This window comes from Quercus suber, unplaced genomic scaffold (assembly GCF_002906115.3).
Source record: "Quercus suber isolate HL8 unplaced genomic scaffold, Cork oak 2.0 scaffold_46, whole genome shotgun sequence".
Lineage (NCBI taxonomy): Eukaryota > Viridiplantae > Streptophyta > Magnoliopsida > Fagales > Fagaceae > Quercus > Quercus suber.
Genome location: NW_027069511.1, coordinates 973,974 through 992,780, shown reverse-complemented (window position 1 = coordinate 992,780; position 18,807 = coordinate 973,974). Strand labels below are relative to the sequence as shown.

Sequence of the window (18,807 nt, the reverse complement as noted above, 5' to 3'; positions counted from 1 at the left end):
TATACGATTCGACATAATCCTACATACGATCCTACCATTTTTACGATCCTGCTATGATTTTAAACTTTTTGGTAAGGTGAGATCGTAAAATCGCACAATTTTACGATCCGGATCGCAATTTTGACAACCATGGTTGATGGTTTTACTTATCGTCATGCAACGAATTGGAGGAATTTTCCAACAAAATGGTTTGGAGGTAAATTTCTTTCCAAACAAAATATAGAATCTATATATATATATATATATATATACTAGTCGCTAACCCGTGCGATGCACGTGAAAGTTCTTAGAGGATAGGGTTAACCTACACGGTGGAGTCATACCATGGCTACCAAAGTTTGTTCCTAAGGTTGGACTCAAAATTGTCAAAAATGGTTGTAAGTATGGCTCATTTTAATCACAAATACAAACATAAAAACTATTTAAAAATCAAATAAATAAACCACAATACAATGAAAAGTCAAATTCTCAAACTTTGATAAAATCTCTTGGCTTAATAACTGGTAATTTATAATTACATTAACACTTATCTTAAAATAAGTAGGTTGCTAAATTAAATAAATTCTACTCAATTCAAGACACACAAGCAATTTTTATAGTGAGGCTAAACTCTCTACTATAAAAAAGCTAATTGGAAATTATGTTTCAAACAAAACATATGTATGCACATTTATGTTACCAATATCAACATGTAATACAAAGTTTAAAGAAAATCAAACCAACCCATCAACAAAAAAGTAAATAATCGCTATGTTTTTTCTAGAACNAGAAAACATTGAAACTAAAAATTTTGATTTGCTCATCAATTTGATAAATGTTATAAAGAACATCATCACCAACAGAAATGGCGTATGACCTCAAAGGTCAACCTAAAAGAAACTCTTTTCAGCCAAAAATAACCAAACTCTTGAGTGCTATTCTCAGTTTTCACTATTAAAGTGAATCACTGAAAAAGAAAATTAGATGCAAGACAGGGTTGTAAACGAGTTGAGTTTTGTCAAGTAGTGCATGTTTAAGTTTGGCTCGTCAGGAAAAATCAAAAGCTTGAGCTTGGCTTGAGCTTGTGACAAACCTAAAAATAGTGTTTGAGCTTGAACTCATGGGAAAGTCAAAAAGCTTAAGCTTGAGCTTGGCTTGGTTTGGTTTGATTAATTAGTCAAACCAAATTTAAGCTTACTATCAAGCTCAAATTCGAGCTCAAGTCAAGTTTTTGAGCTTGAGATCTAAAAAAATTACATTATTAAATGCTTAAATCTCTAAAATTATGAAAAAAGAAAATTTAAATAGCATACTTATTTTATCATGCATCTGATCTTACTTATGATTAGCTATTATTCAAATTAATAATTTACACAATTTAATTCATTCATTCATCATTCTTTATCTATGGCTTCAGTAATTGTTCAAAATATAATTTTTACATTCATGTTAGATGGTGAAGGATTAGAAAAATACCTGTTTGTAACTATTATGAATGAGAAAATACTAACACGTTTTCTAATTTTACTTTAGAAGATTGATAGGGAAGGATCTTATGTGGCTTACTTAATTAATTAATTATTTTTAAATGTAACTATAGTTTAAAGTAGTTCTTTATCAGTTTAAAGGGAAGGAAAAAATTAAGGTAATATTGGTAGTGGTCTCATGTTGGCCACATTATTATTAAGATATGTGTAATGAGTATATTTAGCTAACACGTAAACTTATAAATGAGTCTATGCTTGAATTCTTGTGTATCAAGTCTAATAACTCACGAGCTTGATCATGAACAAATTTTTTTGCTTAGGCTTAGCTTGTTTATTAAACGAGCCTAAAACTAAGGTTCAAGTTTGGCTTATTTATAAATAAACAAACATGAACAAGCATTTTATTAAGCTGAGCCCAAGTTGTTCATGATCGGCTTGGTTCATTTACAACCCTATGCAAGAGTGGAGTGTTTTTAAGAGTTTGAGAGAATCAGCTTCTTCAAAAATGGATTCTTTACGCAAGTCTCTAACTCCAAAGAAAGACTAGAGAGAAACAGATTTACAGAAAAAATAACTATTTTTCATTGATATCTCAATTGATCATTACATTTATTTATCCATCTCTGGGCCTATTCTAATTGGACAAACATGACTCACTCCAATTTGGCTCACAAACTAGGCATCTGCCTTATATACACACCTGTGACCCATGTGTTACATCTACATGAGCCCTAACCATCCTATCTACTTTTAACTAATTAACTCTATCTACCTCATGAAAACAAATTTTATCTACTTGTAACTAACTTATAACTAACTAACCCTACATGTGCCAAGCTTATAATCTGATCCAACCGGGCTAATGACAGTTTTTAGTAACATACTTTCATATTCTGGCTAATCTAAAAGTATGTGATTCCATTCAACAACAAAAAAATATGAATAGGAATTTTGAAAAAAAGAACTAGTAAGATTTTAGAACCTCATCTCGATGAATCAAAACGAAGAAGATGATGATCCATGAGAGAGAGAGAGAGAGAGAGAGAGAGAGAGAGAGAGAGAGAGAGAGAGAGAGAGAGAGAGAGAGAGAGAGAGAGAGAGAAGAATAATACCACCTAATTGCGAGGCTACACCAAGTTGTCATCTTACACATATCCGTAACTTGACGCGAAATATGCCAGTTGAGCAAAATGCTATGCAAGAAACTAATGGTGAGATCATAATTTTGTACCTTTAAAAAAATATTCATTGGTTGGACTATGATTTTTGGGGAAAAAAAATAAATTAAGGCATGTTTGTTTTATGTCAATATCAAGAACAATGCTAACTTAATGTTTATAATTTTAGGTTTACCTCCAATATATCCAACTATAATGCCAAATGATTTTGAGGCTGGACCAAGTCATATAAATTCAGATGTTAATAATGATGGTAAGTTTTATGTCAAATATTTATAAACTTTGCACCATTATAATTTTTTTTTTAATTAGCGTTTTCTATAATTACATTGCAGGTGTAGAAAGAACTGAAGAAGTTGAAAATATAAATGATCAAAATCACGGGGATGGCTACAGAGAACAAGGTTTGTTACTCAATGTCACCATTTTAATTTCAATTTACATGTTTATCATTATCAATTTTATTATTTGTTAACAAGTTGCATATTCGAAACATTATTAATATTTTGCTTATTTCACAACATAATATTTGATACAATTTTAATATTTTCTTTCAAAACTATCATTACACTTTTTATCACTAATATTTTTCTCAAAATAAATTAGGTGTTTACAACACATTTGATAGTACTACTGTAAGGTTGAAATTTATCAACCATCTTAATGAAAAAGATCTTGTGGGGCATTGATTCCCAGGGATTTGGATCCTCTCCATTTCTATTTGAAATGGAGACTGTCCATTTTATAGACATGATTCGTTTGAAATAAATCTAAGGTCAGAAGCATGCGACATCAATTAAAATCCAATTGACTTAACCTAGCAAGTTCAACCAGGGTTAGCTATAAAGGTTAAGGGGTCGTTTGGTAAGGTTATTCTAGTAGCGTTGTTTGTATTTTTTGAAATACATGTGGGTAAAAAAGTATGTGAAAATACGTATAAACATTGTTTAAACATTGAAATTGTTGCTCAAAATACCCTACTAAAAGGGCCCTAATACTGCATTGCTACTTGCTACCACTTAAAAATAAAAGCCTCGTCTCTTTGGATCTAGATGCTAAACATAGAACAAAGCAACTAAATGATCAAAGAAGTATAATATTGTTCCTAGCATCTGGATTATCTAACCTCACCAGGTGATACTAGTAAGAGAAAGATCAGGAAGTATGTTGTTCTTCCAACAAAATTTGATCAAGCTTTTGCTTCAAGTCCCAAATAATCACAAATCTTTCAAGCAATGTGAGTCCACTTTCTCTTTATTTTTACATTTGAAGATGAAAATTTTCAGCTATGTGGAAATTTCCTCTTTTTTTTTTTTTTTTTTTTTTTGTTCCTAGTTCTTTCGATACCCATGTGGATTTCTATGATGACTGTGAATAGATTTTGATGGAATGATGTAGATTAATGGATTATGTATTAGGTCTTTTGGATTCCATGGTCAATAAAGTTCACAGCTTAGGTCATTCGTTTTGCATTCCAATTGTTTGATAAATTGTCCCATTGATTATGTGATATGTGCTTTCCATTAGCAATTGAGTACACACATTACACGTGTACCCAAAGGTGTGATTAATGAAAGAAAGAGATAGCACACTCAATTCCCCACTGGAAGATGATAAAAAAACCTTACCTATGTGCTATGCTAAAGGAACAAAATGAACTGTGACTGAAAACCAGTGATACACATGATGATGTTGAATTAGAATGCACAACGTCTTCATTTAAATTTGCTGGACTTCCCACTAAAGTAATATCACCACCCAAAGTTTGTTGTCTTCATCTTGCATAATTGGCATGATGTCTTGCCAATCGAATTTGTCTGCTTTCATTGTCTTCTATTTGTCTACTACGTCGATCATAATATCTCCGTAGTTCTCGACAACATTCTACGTCATTGGTTTGAGTCATAGCTGTATTTTTCGAACTTATTTCTGCATTAAAATAGACAAAAAAATAATCGTGTTAGTTGCACATATATACATATTTAGCGCAATGATTATTTAGCGCAATATTTAGTGGAAGCATGTGCTATGTTAAAATTTTGTAGTCAAATATGTTATATAAAAGTTTTGCAAAACAATATTGCACCCTTAATTCTAATGGTTGTTAATAACATGAAGCCTTTTCTATACAAAAAAATAAAAAATAAAAAATTAATTATCCTTCAATAGTTGGGGGAGGGAAATTTCAACCAATTTAGCTATTATTTAAAATATATATATATATATATATATTATGGCTAAAATATTGTGTTTACATATTTTTAGTGTCAAACCATTGCAACTCAAAAATAAGGGTGCAAATGTAGCAAACCATTGTAACACATTCAATTCCATACATCTATTTGAGAAAAATTGAAAAATCATATACAATCATACAATTAAATGTGAATCATACAATTAAATATATATGATCTAATCATGCACTAGTTCCCACTTTTAAGTTATTGTATCACATAGGCTAGTGTTCATAAAAAAAAAAGTATCACATAGCTTGAATGAGTTTATTTTTATTATTATTTTATATAAATTTAACAATAAAATTTGAAATCTATGATATCTGATTTATAGTGATTACTCTTTATTATGAGATTAATATATTATTCTCTTATTCAATAATAAGAAATCTTACTAATTGAGTTAACTCAAACCCACTAGTTTATGTTGTTTATTATGTAAAAATACTGTTATACTTAAACATGATGCTTAGATTTTAAACTCAAGTTATTAATTAGATTTATTATGATCAAACTTGTTAAAACAAACAAACATCAATATCATGTCAAAATCAATGCAGTGGAAAAAATAAATAGACAAGATATGATGACCCAGAAAACCAATGAAACCAACCAGTTTCACAGTAAAAAACCTAGGGGGAACCTTCCCGAAAAGCAATCCCATTATAGTAAAGAGAAGTTTCAATCTAGTACAAAACCTTTGTCCCCTGGACTCTACAATCCCGTAGATGAACTCACAACAAAACCTTCTACTGTTTCAGAACCTCTGAACTCTTCAATATATGAACGCCACCCTTTTTGTTGCACGGATCCCAATACGTGACTAACTCCTTTGCAAGAATCCTAGTACGTGACTCACTCACCAACTTAAGAAGAAGAATGTTGGCTGCAAAGTTCTTCACTTCATCAACAATGAAAGATCAAGAAAGCACTTGGTTACAAAACCCTAAGGCGCAAAGACGCAGTAAGCTTCTTTTAGAGAGAATAAGGCATCGATCACCTTTTTGCATATGTTCTCCTTGTATTCTTATGTGACGGCCTTTAAAATAAGCCTTATATAAGTCTAGGGTTGTGAGAAAAGAAACCCTACTCAAATACATAAGCCTGGCCCAAAAATCAAAAAGCTGAAATTCTGATTTCCCGTAACCTCGATCGATCGAGAGGTGTCGATGAGGTGTTGAGGTTTAATGAATCTCAATATATAGCAGCATATCGAGGAGGTGTCGAGGGGACAGAAACTTTCTCGATCGATCGACTAGCTATCGAGAAGCTATCGAGATTGCGATAAGAATCAGCTGAAGAGCTCGACAGATAGCTAGTGTCGAGGTAGCTATCGAGAAGGTGTCGAGCTTTAAAAACACTTTGCACTTCAGCTTGCTTTTTCTTGGACAGACCTGATGACTTCACACTTGACCTTGAAATATTGTTTCTTGAAGTATTAAAAATACCTAGAACTACCCAATTACAAGTAGAGTGCGTTTTGTCAAAGGATTAGCCAATTTACATAACTAAGTGACATATGTTCTTAATCAAGTTAAAACATATATGTCCTAACAATCTCCCCCTTTGGCAATCCGTGACAAAACCACAACAAACAAATGAGCATATGAGAGAAGTCATAAATCACTCAACTCATATTCACTTGTTGAATACAATAAAATCTATCCTAACACAAACTCTTGAAAAACTTTGCAAGAAGAGAGCTTATGATAAGTAGACTTTGACAACCTGTATTTCTGAAACACTTTAAACAAAACTCATCAAGGCATCTTGTGTGAAACAGAAATAAATAGATTGCATACAAGTATAAAGAACATGTGTATAAAGATAGAAAAGAAACAACACATGAAGAGAGAGGTGAAAGAAACATACATCAACATATATAAGAGATAAGATAAGTACAATGTATGTAAAAATGGTCAAAGGACCTCATATACAAGACCAATGTATCTAAGAGATAAGAAAAAAATACATATAGCCTCACTACATCCCTCAAAAATATGACAACACTCCCCCTATCAAAAATGTCCTATACTAACTCTCCCCCTAAGATGACTACTCTCATAGCCCAAAACTACTCCCCCTTTTTGTCACGAGTGACAAAGGGTAGAGTGTCATGTAGACATCTCATCGGCAGAGCTAGCATCCCCATCATCATCATCATCATCATCCTCATCATCCTCAGAATCTGACGCTGCTGGAGTAGATGGTGAAGGAGTAGCCTCTGGAGCAAATCCACCCATGATCGCCTGCCGTCGTGCAATACGACCCACACGAACATTCACCTGATACAACTCAGCAGAGAGTGTATCAAGACGAGTGTCCATGCGCTGCAGCTGCGCCATAATATCACCAAGGGATACATCGCTCGAAGAGGAAGAAGGAGCAGATGTAGATGGAGCGGATCTGGATGGCGCTGAACGGGAGGGAGGAGTGGCACCTGGCTGTCTCGACCTGAACTGCGCCTCACTACGTTTTACGGTAGCGGCATCTATGGCAGATATGTGTGTGAAGTGGTCGGACACAGGAAAGGGAACAGAAAAATGGCGTAGAATCCGCGTGATAGCAGAAGGAAAGATGAGCTTATCACGGGACGCCGAATCAAGATAGACCTCTATGATAGATCGGATGAAGTGAGAAGGGAAGTCTATGGTAAGATGCTCAAGCAAAGAAAGCAAAAATCGAGCACGAGGCTCTGTGATAGAGTTATAGTGAGAAAGAGGATGGAGAACAAAAGTCATCACCATGTTAATGAATCTAGGACCTTTAGCAAAAGGCCTACATGATGTGAACTGATGCTCACCCCAATCAGCAGGGCGCTCACAAAAAGCAGAGATGAGCTCATCTTTGGACACAGTCCTCAGACGCTCACAAGAGGGGTAATCTGGAAACTCTATCCTAGGTACTCTAAGCACATCCGCAACAAGTTGCGGTGTGACAGGAATGCGCATACCTCGAACGCGAGTAACAAAATGAGGTACTGAAAGATCAATCCCGTGCATGTTGGAGTAGAACTCCTGTATCAGCACGAGAGGGCAAGTGACCGGGATGTCACACAGTGACCCCCATCCCCTACTGTTAATGACAGAGGGAAGGTCAGTATCGGTGAAGTCCGCCAGAATAACGTGGCGTTCCGAATGAACACCTCGTTTAGAAAAGTTCTCCGAAAATGCCTTATGAGCATCTCCATCACGGAACCGAATGTTAAAGGGAGTAGTATCTGAAGAAGTAGAAGCTCCAGAACGCAGAGGGTTCCGAGCAGGAGTAGATTTACGTTTGGGTGCCATAGACACGACTAACGTAAAAGAATGAGAAAAAGATAGAGAGGGAGACAATCAGAAAAGTCCCAACACAGTTCAAATATATCAAATATGTTGAACAACAAGTACGTATGCATGGGAATGCATGAGCATGTGACATGCATAGAAAAAAACATCATGGGCTCAGCCCAATCCAATCCTAGCAGCACACAAACATAAAGCACACATCTAAATGCATGTAAATATCATTATAATGCAAATGAAATGCAATGTATGACATTTTGAAATCATCTAAGTGCAAACCCAACCCAAAATTTGAAGAAAAACTCAACAATTTTGAAAAACCCCAAATTTTTATGAAAAATCCCAAAAACTAGGTTTTCAAACATGAAATGCATGAAAAAGGAAGGGAAAAGTGATCTTACCAAGAGATTGAAGCAAGGAATGAGCAAGATCCAAGTGGGGTTGAAGATTGAGTGAGAAAATCAAGTTGGGAAGATGAAAAGCCACGGACAGATCGAGTGAGATCGAGAGAAATGAGTGAAAAATCGCGATCTGCTCTTAAATAGGCACCTTAGTAATTCTCGACAGCTGAGGTGTCGAGAGGTATCGAGGAAGCTGTCGAGGAAGGTATCGAGGAAAAATGCCTTCGACAGATGCAGGTATCGAGAGGTATCGAGGAACAAGGCCAATTGCAGATTCAAGAAGCTCGATCGATCGACAAGGTATCGAGAAGCTGTCGAGAAGACAGAAGAAATCTCGATCGATCCACAAGGTATCGAGACAGGTGTCGAGAAAGAAGACTCAAACAGCATAGGTGAATCTCGATCGATCCATCAGGTGTCGAGAATCTATCGAGGGGACAGAGACTTTCTCGATCGATCCATCAGGTGTCGAAGAGGTGTCGAGATTGCGATAAGAAACAACTTGAGAAGCTCGACAGATGACAGGTATCGAGGAGGTGTCGAGGGAGGTGTCGAGCCAACAGTAAAAACCAGTTTTTCGAGGAAGGAAAAACACAGACATGAATGCAATCCAACACACATCTCAACCAAAGATCCACTCAACATATAAACCTCTCAAAAACATCTCTCAACAAGAAAATAAGCACAAGGATCATGCAAAACACACACACACACTAAACAAGTCTAACCAATTTTATATTTCAAAAACAAGTTATGACAGTTTAGTGAGCATACATTAGCACATGTAAAACCTTTGTGATGGCCAAATCACATTGTACCTGCACATGTATCAAAAGTAGCAAAGAATATTGCGTGTTGTGTGTGAAAAACATCGCAAGATTGCATATGTGTATAGATGTTATGACGATCTGAGATATGAGAAAATAACTTTTAACTCACACACAATCATAACTGTTTGATGGGGACTATCACCTTCGAGGTACATCCTATAACTCCCACATCTCCTAGAATACACGCTTGCAACCATATTTAAAGCATTTTTAATCTTTTTGCTTTTTATTTTCTTTGCATGTTTTCTTTTATTTTAGCATATCATACATGGGTATATACAAGAGAGAAAAGAAATACCCAAGATGTTAAGCATTTGACATCGCACTTTTGCTATGCCGAAGCATACGAATGTCTTTGACACTGCACTTTTGCTATGCCGAAGCATACAGGTGTCATATTATGATTGGCGGGCAACAGTGGTGAGATGGTTATTTATGCCTTTCTCTTAGGATTTTCTAGTCCTACCCGTCAAAAAGAGTGATATGAGTGTTAAGTTTTAAGAGATAACCTAATCTTACTCATCACAAACAAGAGCCACAAAGCTCACTTGCTTAGTTGTGCATAGAGATGCTCATCTAAGCTACAAGAGATACAAAGTTTAGAAAACTTTGTTTCATTGGCCATCCAAGGTACACAAGTACCAAAGTACACAAACACACACTGTTTTTGTATTTTTCTGATTTTTCCTTTTTATTTTTATTTTGAAAACAAAACCAAATAAAAACTAAACAACCAAACAAAAACAGATAAACAACATGTATGCATGAAAGAAAGATGCATATGCATGAAAACATGATAGAAATATGCAGATGCATGAAAGCATGATTCCAAAAGCAGATAAGAAATCAAGCAAAAAGTCCTACTTTAGATAGAAAGAATCAAAGCAGAGGACAAACAGAAAAGACAATTAAGTCTTAGGCTCCTTTCTCACCCACACAGCACGAGTCTTTGGCCGTGAAGATGAAAAGGCACGTGTCCTAGTATGTCTACTAAAGGACATAGAAGAATTAGAATTCTCCTGAAATTGAGTTAAAAAGCTCAAGACTTTTAATAACTCTCCAAACAAAGGTGTAGGTGCTTGAGAGGAAACCTGTGACCGTTTGGACAATTGCTTATGAGGATACAACTTAAAGCAATTAGGACGAATGTGTCCAGCAACACCACAATGATGACAAACACAAGGCTTAACAAAGGATTTAGAATTAGCCAGATCAGTTTTGGATTTCATACCTTTATTACCTTTCTCAGATTGTGGCACAAAGATAGTCCTTGATCCAGAAGCTGTGGATGAGGAGGGGCTGGAGGAAACAGCATATCTTAAGCCAGTCTTATCAGAGGCTTCCTGAAGGGTCATCTTCTTAGGTACTTCATCATCAGAAGAATCCTCACTGTCACTAGCACTCTCCACAATCACCTTATCGGTTGTGGCAGCAAAGGCCATAACTTGACGACATTCATCCACAAACTCATCAGAAGAGTCATCCTCAGTATCACTCCAGGTAGCAACCAACCCTTTCTCTTTTGGCTTCTCGGTCTTTTCCTTCATGAGGTAGTTTGGACACTCTATCCTCATATGACCAAAACCTTTGCACTCATGGCATTGGATGAGGGATTTCTCATTCTTGCCCTTCCTAGAGGATTTAGGTTTCCTAGGAGGTTTGCCCTTATCCTTTTTCCTAAACTGAAGAAGCTTGATAATCTCATCAGTTATGAAGGTTAGATCCTCATCCTCATCTTCACTTTCATCTTCATCTTCAGAGTCCTCAATCTCTTCCTCTATACCCTTAAGAGCCAAGTTTTTACTCTTTCCACCTTTTCCCATTGAGCCTAATCCCATCTCATAGGTTTGAAGGTTCCCTACAAGCTCAGTCAAAGGAATTTGATCAATGTCCTTGACTTCTTCAATAGCAGTGATCTTAGCATGGAATCTTTCAGGTAAGGACCTAAGGATTTTTCTAACAATTTTGGATTCTGCAATACATTCTCCAAGGTTGAAAGCAGAATTCACAATATCCTTGAGTTTGGCATAGAACTCATCAAAGGTCTCATCCTCCTCCATCCTTATTTCTTCAAAACTACTTGTGAGTTGTTGAAGCTTCACAGTCTTTACTGCCTTGGTACCTTCATAGGTGGTCTCAAGAATAGTCCATGCTTCCTTGGCAACTTCAGTGGATGAAATTTTCTTGAATTCTTCATTAGTCACCCCACAAAACAAAGCATTCAAGGCCCTACTATTGAAATTTGCAGCTACAATTGTTGCATCATCCCAATCCACAGGTGCTTCCTTCGGCTTAATCCAGCCAACTTCAATAGCTTGCCATACCTGTTCACCTAGAGCCTGCAAGAACACTTTCATACGAACTTTCCAGTACGCATAATTAGTTCCATCAAATAAAGGAGGTATAAATAAAGATTGTCCTCTATCCATGACAACAGGGGTCAATGGATCACACTCAGGAAATTAATCCAATCAGAGTGAACCCGCTCTGATACTACTTGTTGGGAAATATAGACCCCGGTTGATAGAATTAACAAGTTTTAAACCCAAGTTGTTAATTAGATTTATTATGAACAAACCTTGTTAAAACAAACAAACATCAATATCATGTCAATAATGAATGCAGCGGAAAAGTAAATAAGACAAGATATGATGACCCAGGAAAACCAATGAAACCAACCAGTTTCACAGTAAAAAACCTAGGGGGAAACCTTCCCGAAAAGCAATCCACTATAGAAAAGAGAAGTTTCAGATCTAGTACAAAACCTTTGTCCCTAGACTCTACAATCCCCGTAGATGAACTCACAGCAGAAACCTTCTACCGCTTCAGAACCTCTGAACTCTTCAATATATGAACGCCACCCTTTTTGTTGCACGGATCCCAGTACGTGACTAACTCCTTTGCACGAATCCTAGTACGTGACTCACTCACCAACTTAAGGAAGAAGAATGTTGGCTGCAAAGTTCTTCACTTCATCAACAATGAAGATCAAGAAGCACTTGGTTACAAAACCCTAAGGCGCAAAGACGCAGTAGCTTCTTTTAGAGAGAATAAGGCATCGATCACCTTTTGCATATGTTCTCCTTGTATTCCCTTATGTGACGGCCTTTAAAATAAGCCTTATATAAGTCTAGGGTTGTGAGAAAAGAAACCCTACTCAAATACATAAGCCTGGCCCAAAAATCAAAAAGCTGAAATTCTGATTTCCCGTAACCTCGATCGATCGAGAGGTGTCGATGAGGTGTTGAGGTTTAATGAATCTCAATATATAGCAGCTATCGAGGAGGTGTCGAGGGGACAGAAACTTTCTCGATCGATCGACTAGCTATCGAGAAGCTATCGAGATTGCGATAAGAATCAGCTGAAGAGCTCGACAGATAGCTAAGTGTCGAGGTAGCTATCGAGAAGGTGTCGAGCTTTAAAAACTTTGCACTTCAGCTTGCTTTTTCTTGGACAGACCTGATGACTTCAACACTTGACCTTGAAATATTGTTTCTTGAAGTATTAAAAATACCTAGAACTACCCAATTACAAGTAGAGTGCGTTTTGTCAAAGGATTAGCCAATTTACATAACTAAGTGACATATGTTCTTAATCAAGTTAAAACATATATGTCCTAACAGTAGAGATGGGATGGCTGAGTGCTTGACTGAAATGAGAGGTAGGGTTTTATTAGTTTATATATATATATGTGTGTGTGTGTGTGTGTGTGTGTGTATGTGTCTGTGTGGTTTTTTTTGGTAATTTTAATTTTAAGCGGGTTGGGCCGAGTTTTTGTAAAAACCTGGACCCATTTTGGGGGTTTTTTTTTTAAAACCCAAACCCAACCCTATTTTTAATCGGGCTGGGTATTAGGGTCAGGCCGGGCCGAGTATTCGCGAGTCGGGCAAAAATTGCCATCCCTAGCCTATGAGTCCAACGATAAGGTCCTAATTATTGGGATCGATGGAAAATCAGAAAGGTCGGACTCCGACTCAGGTTGGGCTCCACTGTTTTCCTGGAAAAAGCTTTGGCTGTTCGTGGGTCCTGGGTTCTTGATGAGCATAGCTTTTTTGAATCCTGGGAATTTGGAGGGGGGTCCCCAGGCCGATGCGAGTGCTGGGTACTGGTTGCTTTGGCTGCTTTTGTGGGCCACCGCCATGGGATTGCTGGTTCAATTCTCATGACTCGGCTTGGGTGTTCTTCAAATCTTTGTTTTAATTTCAGGGGAAGGGGAAGTCATTCCCCTTAATGTTTTCTTTCTTTTTTTCTTTTTTTTTTTAATAAGATTTTTCTTATTTTCTTTTAATTTCGAATTTAAAAAAAAAGAAAAAAAAGAAAAGAAAAGCAAAACGGCGTCGTTTCAGGAGTTCTAACGGTAGCCACTAACTGAGTTGTAACGGAGTCCTGCATTGAAAATAATTGAAAGTTAAAGAATTGAAATGACAAAAATAAAAGTTAAGAGGACTGAAATGAAATAAATATGAAAATTAGAAGGTCAGTTTTGCATTTTTGCCTTATTTTTTTGTATCGAGCCCATCTCCACTAATTGCGGCTCAGTTCTAGGCGGCACCACATCCCCTTGCATGGACCATCCTCTTTCTCAGTATCCGCAACACTTGCCACAGTTGTAGCGTTCCTTAGTATCCACATGATCTCTTTTCTATTTCTTTCTATAGTTTATAATAATTTATATACACATGATCTCTTTTCTATTTCTTTTTTTTTTTCTTTCAAAGTCCACTATGTTATTATTATTATTATTTATTTTTTATATTTTTTTGGTTCTTTGATGCTGCATTGGAATTCACGTTGCGTGGACGATCCTCTTCCTCATATCCGCAATACTTGCCATAGTTGTAAGCCTTCCTCAGTATCCACATGATCTCTTTTCTATATATAATATATTATATATTTTTTTTGGTTCATTGATGCTGGCAGAAATTATTATTATAGACTTCTTTCTTCAAGCTCCACCATCATAAAAAAGGTTTAAATTGTAGATTTATCAAACTGACACTGGCTTCTAAATGTCTAGAAAATATTCTTCTAAAAAAAAGATATAAAATAACATGATTTTATTTTTTTATAAAAAATTCACCTACATTAGAATTTAAATGAACGTCAAACAATTAGAAAAAATAAATAAGACCAAAACAGTTGGATTTAATTATCCAAAAAATATATTTTTTAATATTATTAGTAGCCATGTCTGTTTTTTTCTAGCCATCACTTACGATATGGATTATTTGACACAATGCTAAAAGTTTGGACTAAATGATTGAGTAAAAATATATTAAAAATAATTATTTTGACACAATACTATTGATAGATTTATATTTTGATATATTATAAATGATTGAGTAAAAATATATAATAAATAATTATTTTGTGCATTTTCTTTTATACTAAATATATTTTATTTTAATGTTTTATAAAAAGTTGTGGGTTACAGTTAATTCAANAAAAAAAAAAAAAAAAAAGAAGAAGGAGGAGGGGGAAAAAAAGAAAGGCACGTCCAGTAAACCCCCCCCCCCAAAAAAATAAAAGTGAAAGAAATTAAGAAAGAAGAATCAAACCAAAAAAAAAAAAAAAAAGGAAGCAGTACGTGTATCACGCCCTGAAAGAAAAAAGAATGAATAAAAGGAAAAGGAAACAGAAAGTAAAAGATAACCAAAACATAAGAAGAGATGAGAGCAGTTATTTGATTACAATCCCTATTTAGCAAAATATGTAGAGATTTATCATTATTTTGGATTATACGGATGTTTTACTATTTTGAAACTCGAGTTTGCCGTGTACAAGTTTTAAAAACTTGAATTCTTTGAAAAAATAGTCTTTAAGTTTCCCGTACTGTATTTTTTATGAAACTCAAATTACATAAAAAAACTAATAAGTTTGTGAAAGTAGTAAATGTTTAATTATTTTGTAAATAGTGATAGATCCTTACATATTTTACCAAATAAGAGTACTCGGACATTTTCGCTTTATTTTCTTTCAAATTTGGGAAGATAACATCATTATCATGGAAGGAAATGGTGAAAATCTCAATGTCTTTTGCTTATAAAAACCCAAACCCAAACACAAATCTCCAAACCCCCAAATCCCCGAGACCCAATCCACAAAGTAAGCATTTTCCAACTTTCATCAATGGCTAACCAGCAACAACATCAAAACCATGGCCTAAACAAAACCAAGGTGGCAGTGGTCATGGTACCCTTTCCTGCACAAGGCCATCTCAACCAACTCCTTCACCTCTCACGTCTTATCTTAGCCTACAATATCCCAGTTCACTATGCCTGTACTGCCACTCACAATCGTCAAGCCATGCTTCGAGTCCATGGTTGGGACCCAAATTCAGTTTCAGACATCCATTTCCATGACTTCAAAATCCCACCTTTTCTCACCCCATCGCCAAATCCCAATGCACCAAACAAGTTCCCTTCACATCTCCAACCATTGTTCAATGCTTCCTTGCATCTTCGTGACCCGATGGCTTCACTTTTACATGAACTTTCATCCAAAGCAACAAGAATCATTGTCATCAACGATTCATTGACGGGCTCAGTGGTGCAAGACTTGGTTACTGTCCCCAACGCCGAGTCATACACTTTCCAGAGTATATCAGCTTTTACTTGCTTTTTTAATTTGTGGGAAGCAATGGGAAAAGCTCTAGAATTAGATCCGTACTCCAAGATAATCACAAAAGACCTTCCATTTCTTGAAGGTTGTTTAACAACCGAGTTCATGAACTTTATTGATTCACAAGTAAAATTCCAAAAGTTAAGCTCCGGGTACCTTTACAATACATGCAGGGTCATAGAGGGTGCATATATGGACTTAATGGAAAAGATAGAGGGAGACAGGAAGCATTGGGCTATTGGACCATTCAACCCTGTGAGAAATATAGGTTCAAATAAAAGGCACAAGTGCTTGGAGTGGCTGGATAAAGAGTCACCAAACTCGGTGATATATGTGTCTTTTGGGACAACAACTGCCATGGAAGACGAGCAAATAAAGGAGCTAGCAATTGGGTTGGAAAAAAGTGAGCAAAAGTTCATCTGGGTATTAAGGGATGCTGATAAAGGTGATGTTTTTATTAATGGAGAGCTTAGAAAGGCTGAGATTCCCAAAGGATTTGAAGAGAGAGTTAAAGGCAGGGGGATGGTAGTGAGAGATTGGGCACCTCAATTGGAAATTCTAAGTCACTCATCAACTGGTGGATTTATGAGTCACTGTGGATGGAATTCTTGCATGGAAAGTATTACTATGGGGGTGCCAATAGCAGCATGGCCAATGGCCTCTGATCAGCCGATGAACACTGTTTTGATAACAAAATTGCTCAAAGTTGGTATTGTTGTGAGGGACTGGTCACGTAGAAATGAGTTAGTGACATCATCCACTGTAGAAAAGGCTGTAAAGTTGTTGATGGCATCAGAAGAAGGGGATGAGATAAGGAAGAGGACAGTGGATTTGGGAGGTGCTATCGGGCAGTCCATTGAAGAAGGTGGAGTTTCACGCATGGAGTTGGATTCTTTCATTACTCATATTACTAGGTAGAGAGTCCGTGGAAAGTTTAAACTTATTAATTTATGTTATGAAATAATAAGGGAAGTTTATGCAATGAATGTATTTGAGAGTTTTTGGAAGTTGTGTAATAAACATAAGGAAAGTTATGGTTGTATGTGGATTATATATAATTATAAATCCAAAAAGAGGAGAAATACAAGTATTAGAGAGTTCTCTAACTCTTCCCTCTTTACTTTCTCCCTTTGTGTACTTTGTGAGTGAGTTACTTTCTTTGAGTAGTGTGTGAGTGTTTGGATGTGCAAGTGAGGAAAGACCCATCAATTTCCAACAAATCAAGTGGTATAATAGCTAATTGTTTAGCAGTAAGAATGGCTATTGCCAACTGTTAGTGTCATATTTTTTATATAATTGACTAATCCTTTGACAAATTGTATTTTTCTTGTAATTTGGTAGATCTAAGTTGGGTTTAATATATTAAGAAGTATGTTATTCAAATATATCAAGTGGTATCATTAAAGACATGAAGACTGATCAAAGAAACAAGTGAAGAAAACCTGTTTCATTAAGTCTCGACAAAAACTCGACAAATGCTGCTATCAAAGTTTAATAGAGAAGCTCGACACAAGTTCGACACCAGCTCAATCTATTTTGCATTAACTATCGAAAGACTAGCCCTTATTGTAGGGGGCCCACTTCAAAATCAGAGGTGTTTGACAATCAGTGCTACAAAGACCAACTTTTTTTAATAAGTACAAACCAACCCAACAAATTGAGGAGTAGATATAGTGGAGAGAGAGAGACTCTACTACCAAATCTTAAATGTGTGTTTGGTTAATCAAATCTACATTAAAAAGAATCGTTTTCACTACCAAATCATTTTGGAAACCTCAAGCCTCATAGAGCATAGTGTGGGGTCAAATACACCAAGAGAGGAAACTAAAATGATGCAAACTTGCTTTGCCAAAAAAAAAAAATGCATATGGAATTAATAGTTTAATTTTGAAAGGGATTAAAAAATACAAACCTTCAAATGTTCATTGTGCCATTTTCCATCCCAGTGCCAAATATTCCCATCATTCATGGTCCTAAAACTATATTTGAAATACCTTTTTGGTGGGTTTGGATGGCAAGATTTTGGCACGTGGATTTGAATTCGGGTGATTAAAATCTAAAAACTATGTTTGGATGCTTTAAAAATGGTTAAGGATTTGAATTTAACAAATCTACCAAAGATTTTAAACCTATAGAATCCTCGGATTTGAAATTATGATATCTAAATTCAGTGGATTTGAAATCATGGAATTTTAATATATTGATTTAGAATCCAAATCTAAATCCGAATTCAAGTTTTCAAATGCAATCTTCAAGACATCTAAAAAACCATTTAGTCCACATATCGAGAAAAAAAAAAAAGAAAAAAAAAGAAACCATTTAGTCCACAAAAAGGATAGGCCAGGTTACTCATGAATCCAAATTAATAACCCCAAAGTGAACCACCAATATTGCAGATGATTTAGAAATAATACATTTGATATGTAGATCATTAATAAAATATTGATACCCTCTAAGGTTACAATTATTTTATATGCTTGTTGACGAAAATTGTTAGCAATAATTGTTAGATTATGTTTAACAAACATTGTCAACTTATGTTTAACAAACATCGTCAAATTATGTTTAACAATTCATCAAACATAATTTCACCCACAGGCCTTTTGGCATATGAGTTTTATTGATTCGAGTAGTGTCCATTCAAAATAATGTATCTCTTAATTACAACCCCTTGTTTCAAGGGAGAACCCTTTAATTCCAACCACGTTGTCTTTGTACATGAGTTTATTTATTTTCATGTTTAAGGGGATATGTGTTTTTATTTATTTGTGGCTGCACCTAATAATTTGTTTA

General features: G+C 35.6%; 1 protein-coding gene across 1 annotated transcript; it reads left to right on the top strand.

Annotated features, from left to right (window-relative positions):
* The first annotated feature begins 15,477 nt into the window (after nucleotides 1-15,477).
* On the top strand, nucleotides 15,478-17,233 carry LOC112037797 (zeatin O-glucosyltransferase). Its single transcript, XM_024070615.2, has one exon. The coding sequence runs from the start codon at nucleotides 15,523-15,525 to the stop codon at nucleotides 16,930-16,932; it is 1,410 nt and encodes a 469-aa protein (XP_023926383.1). The 5' UTR covers nucleotides 15,478-15,522; the 3' UTR covers nucleotides 16,933-17,233.
* Nucleotides 17,234-18,807: the final 1,574 nt, after the last annotated feature.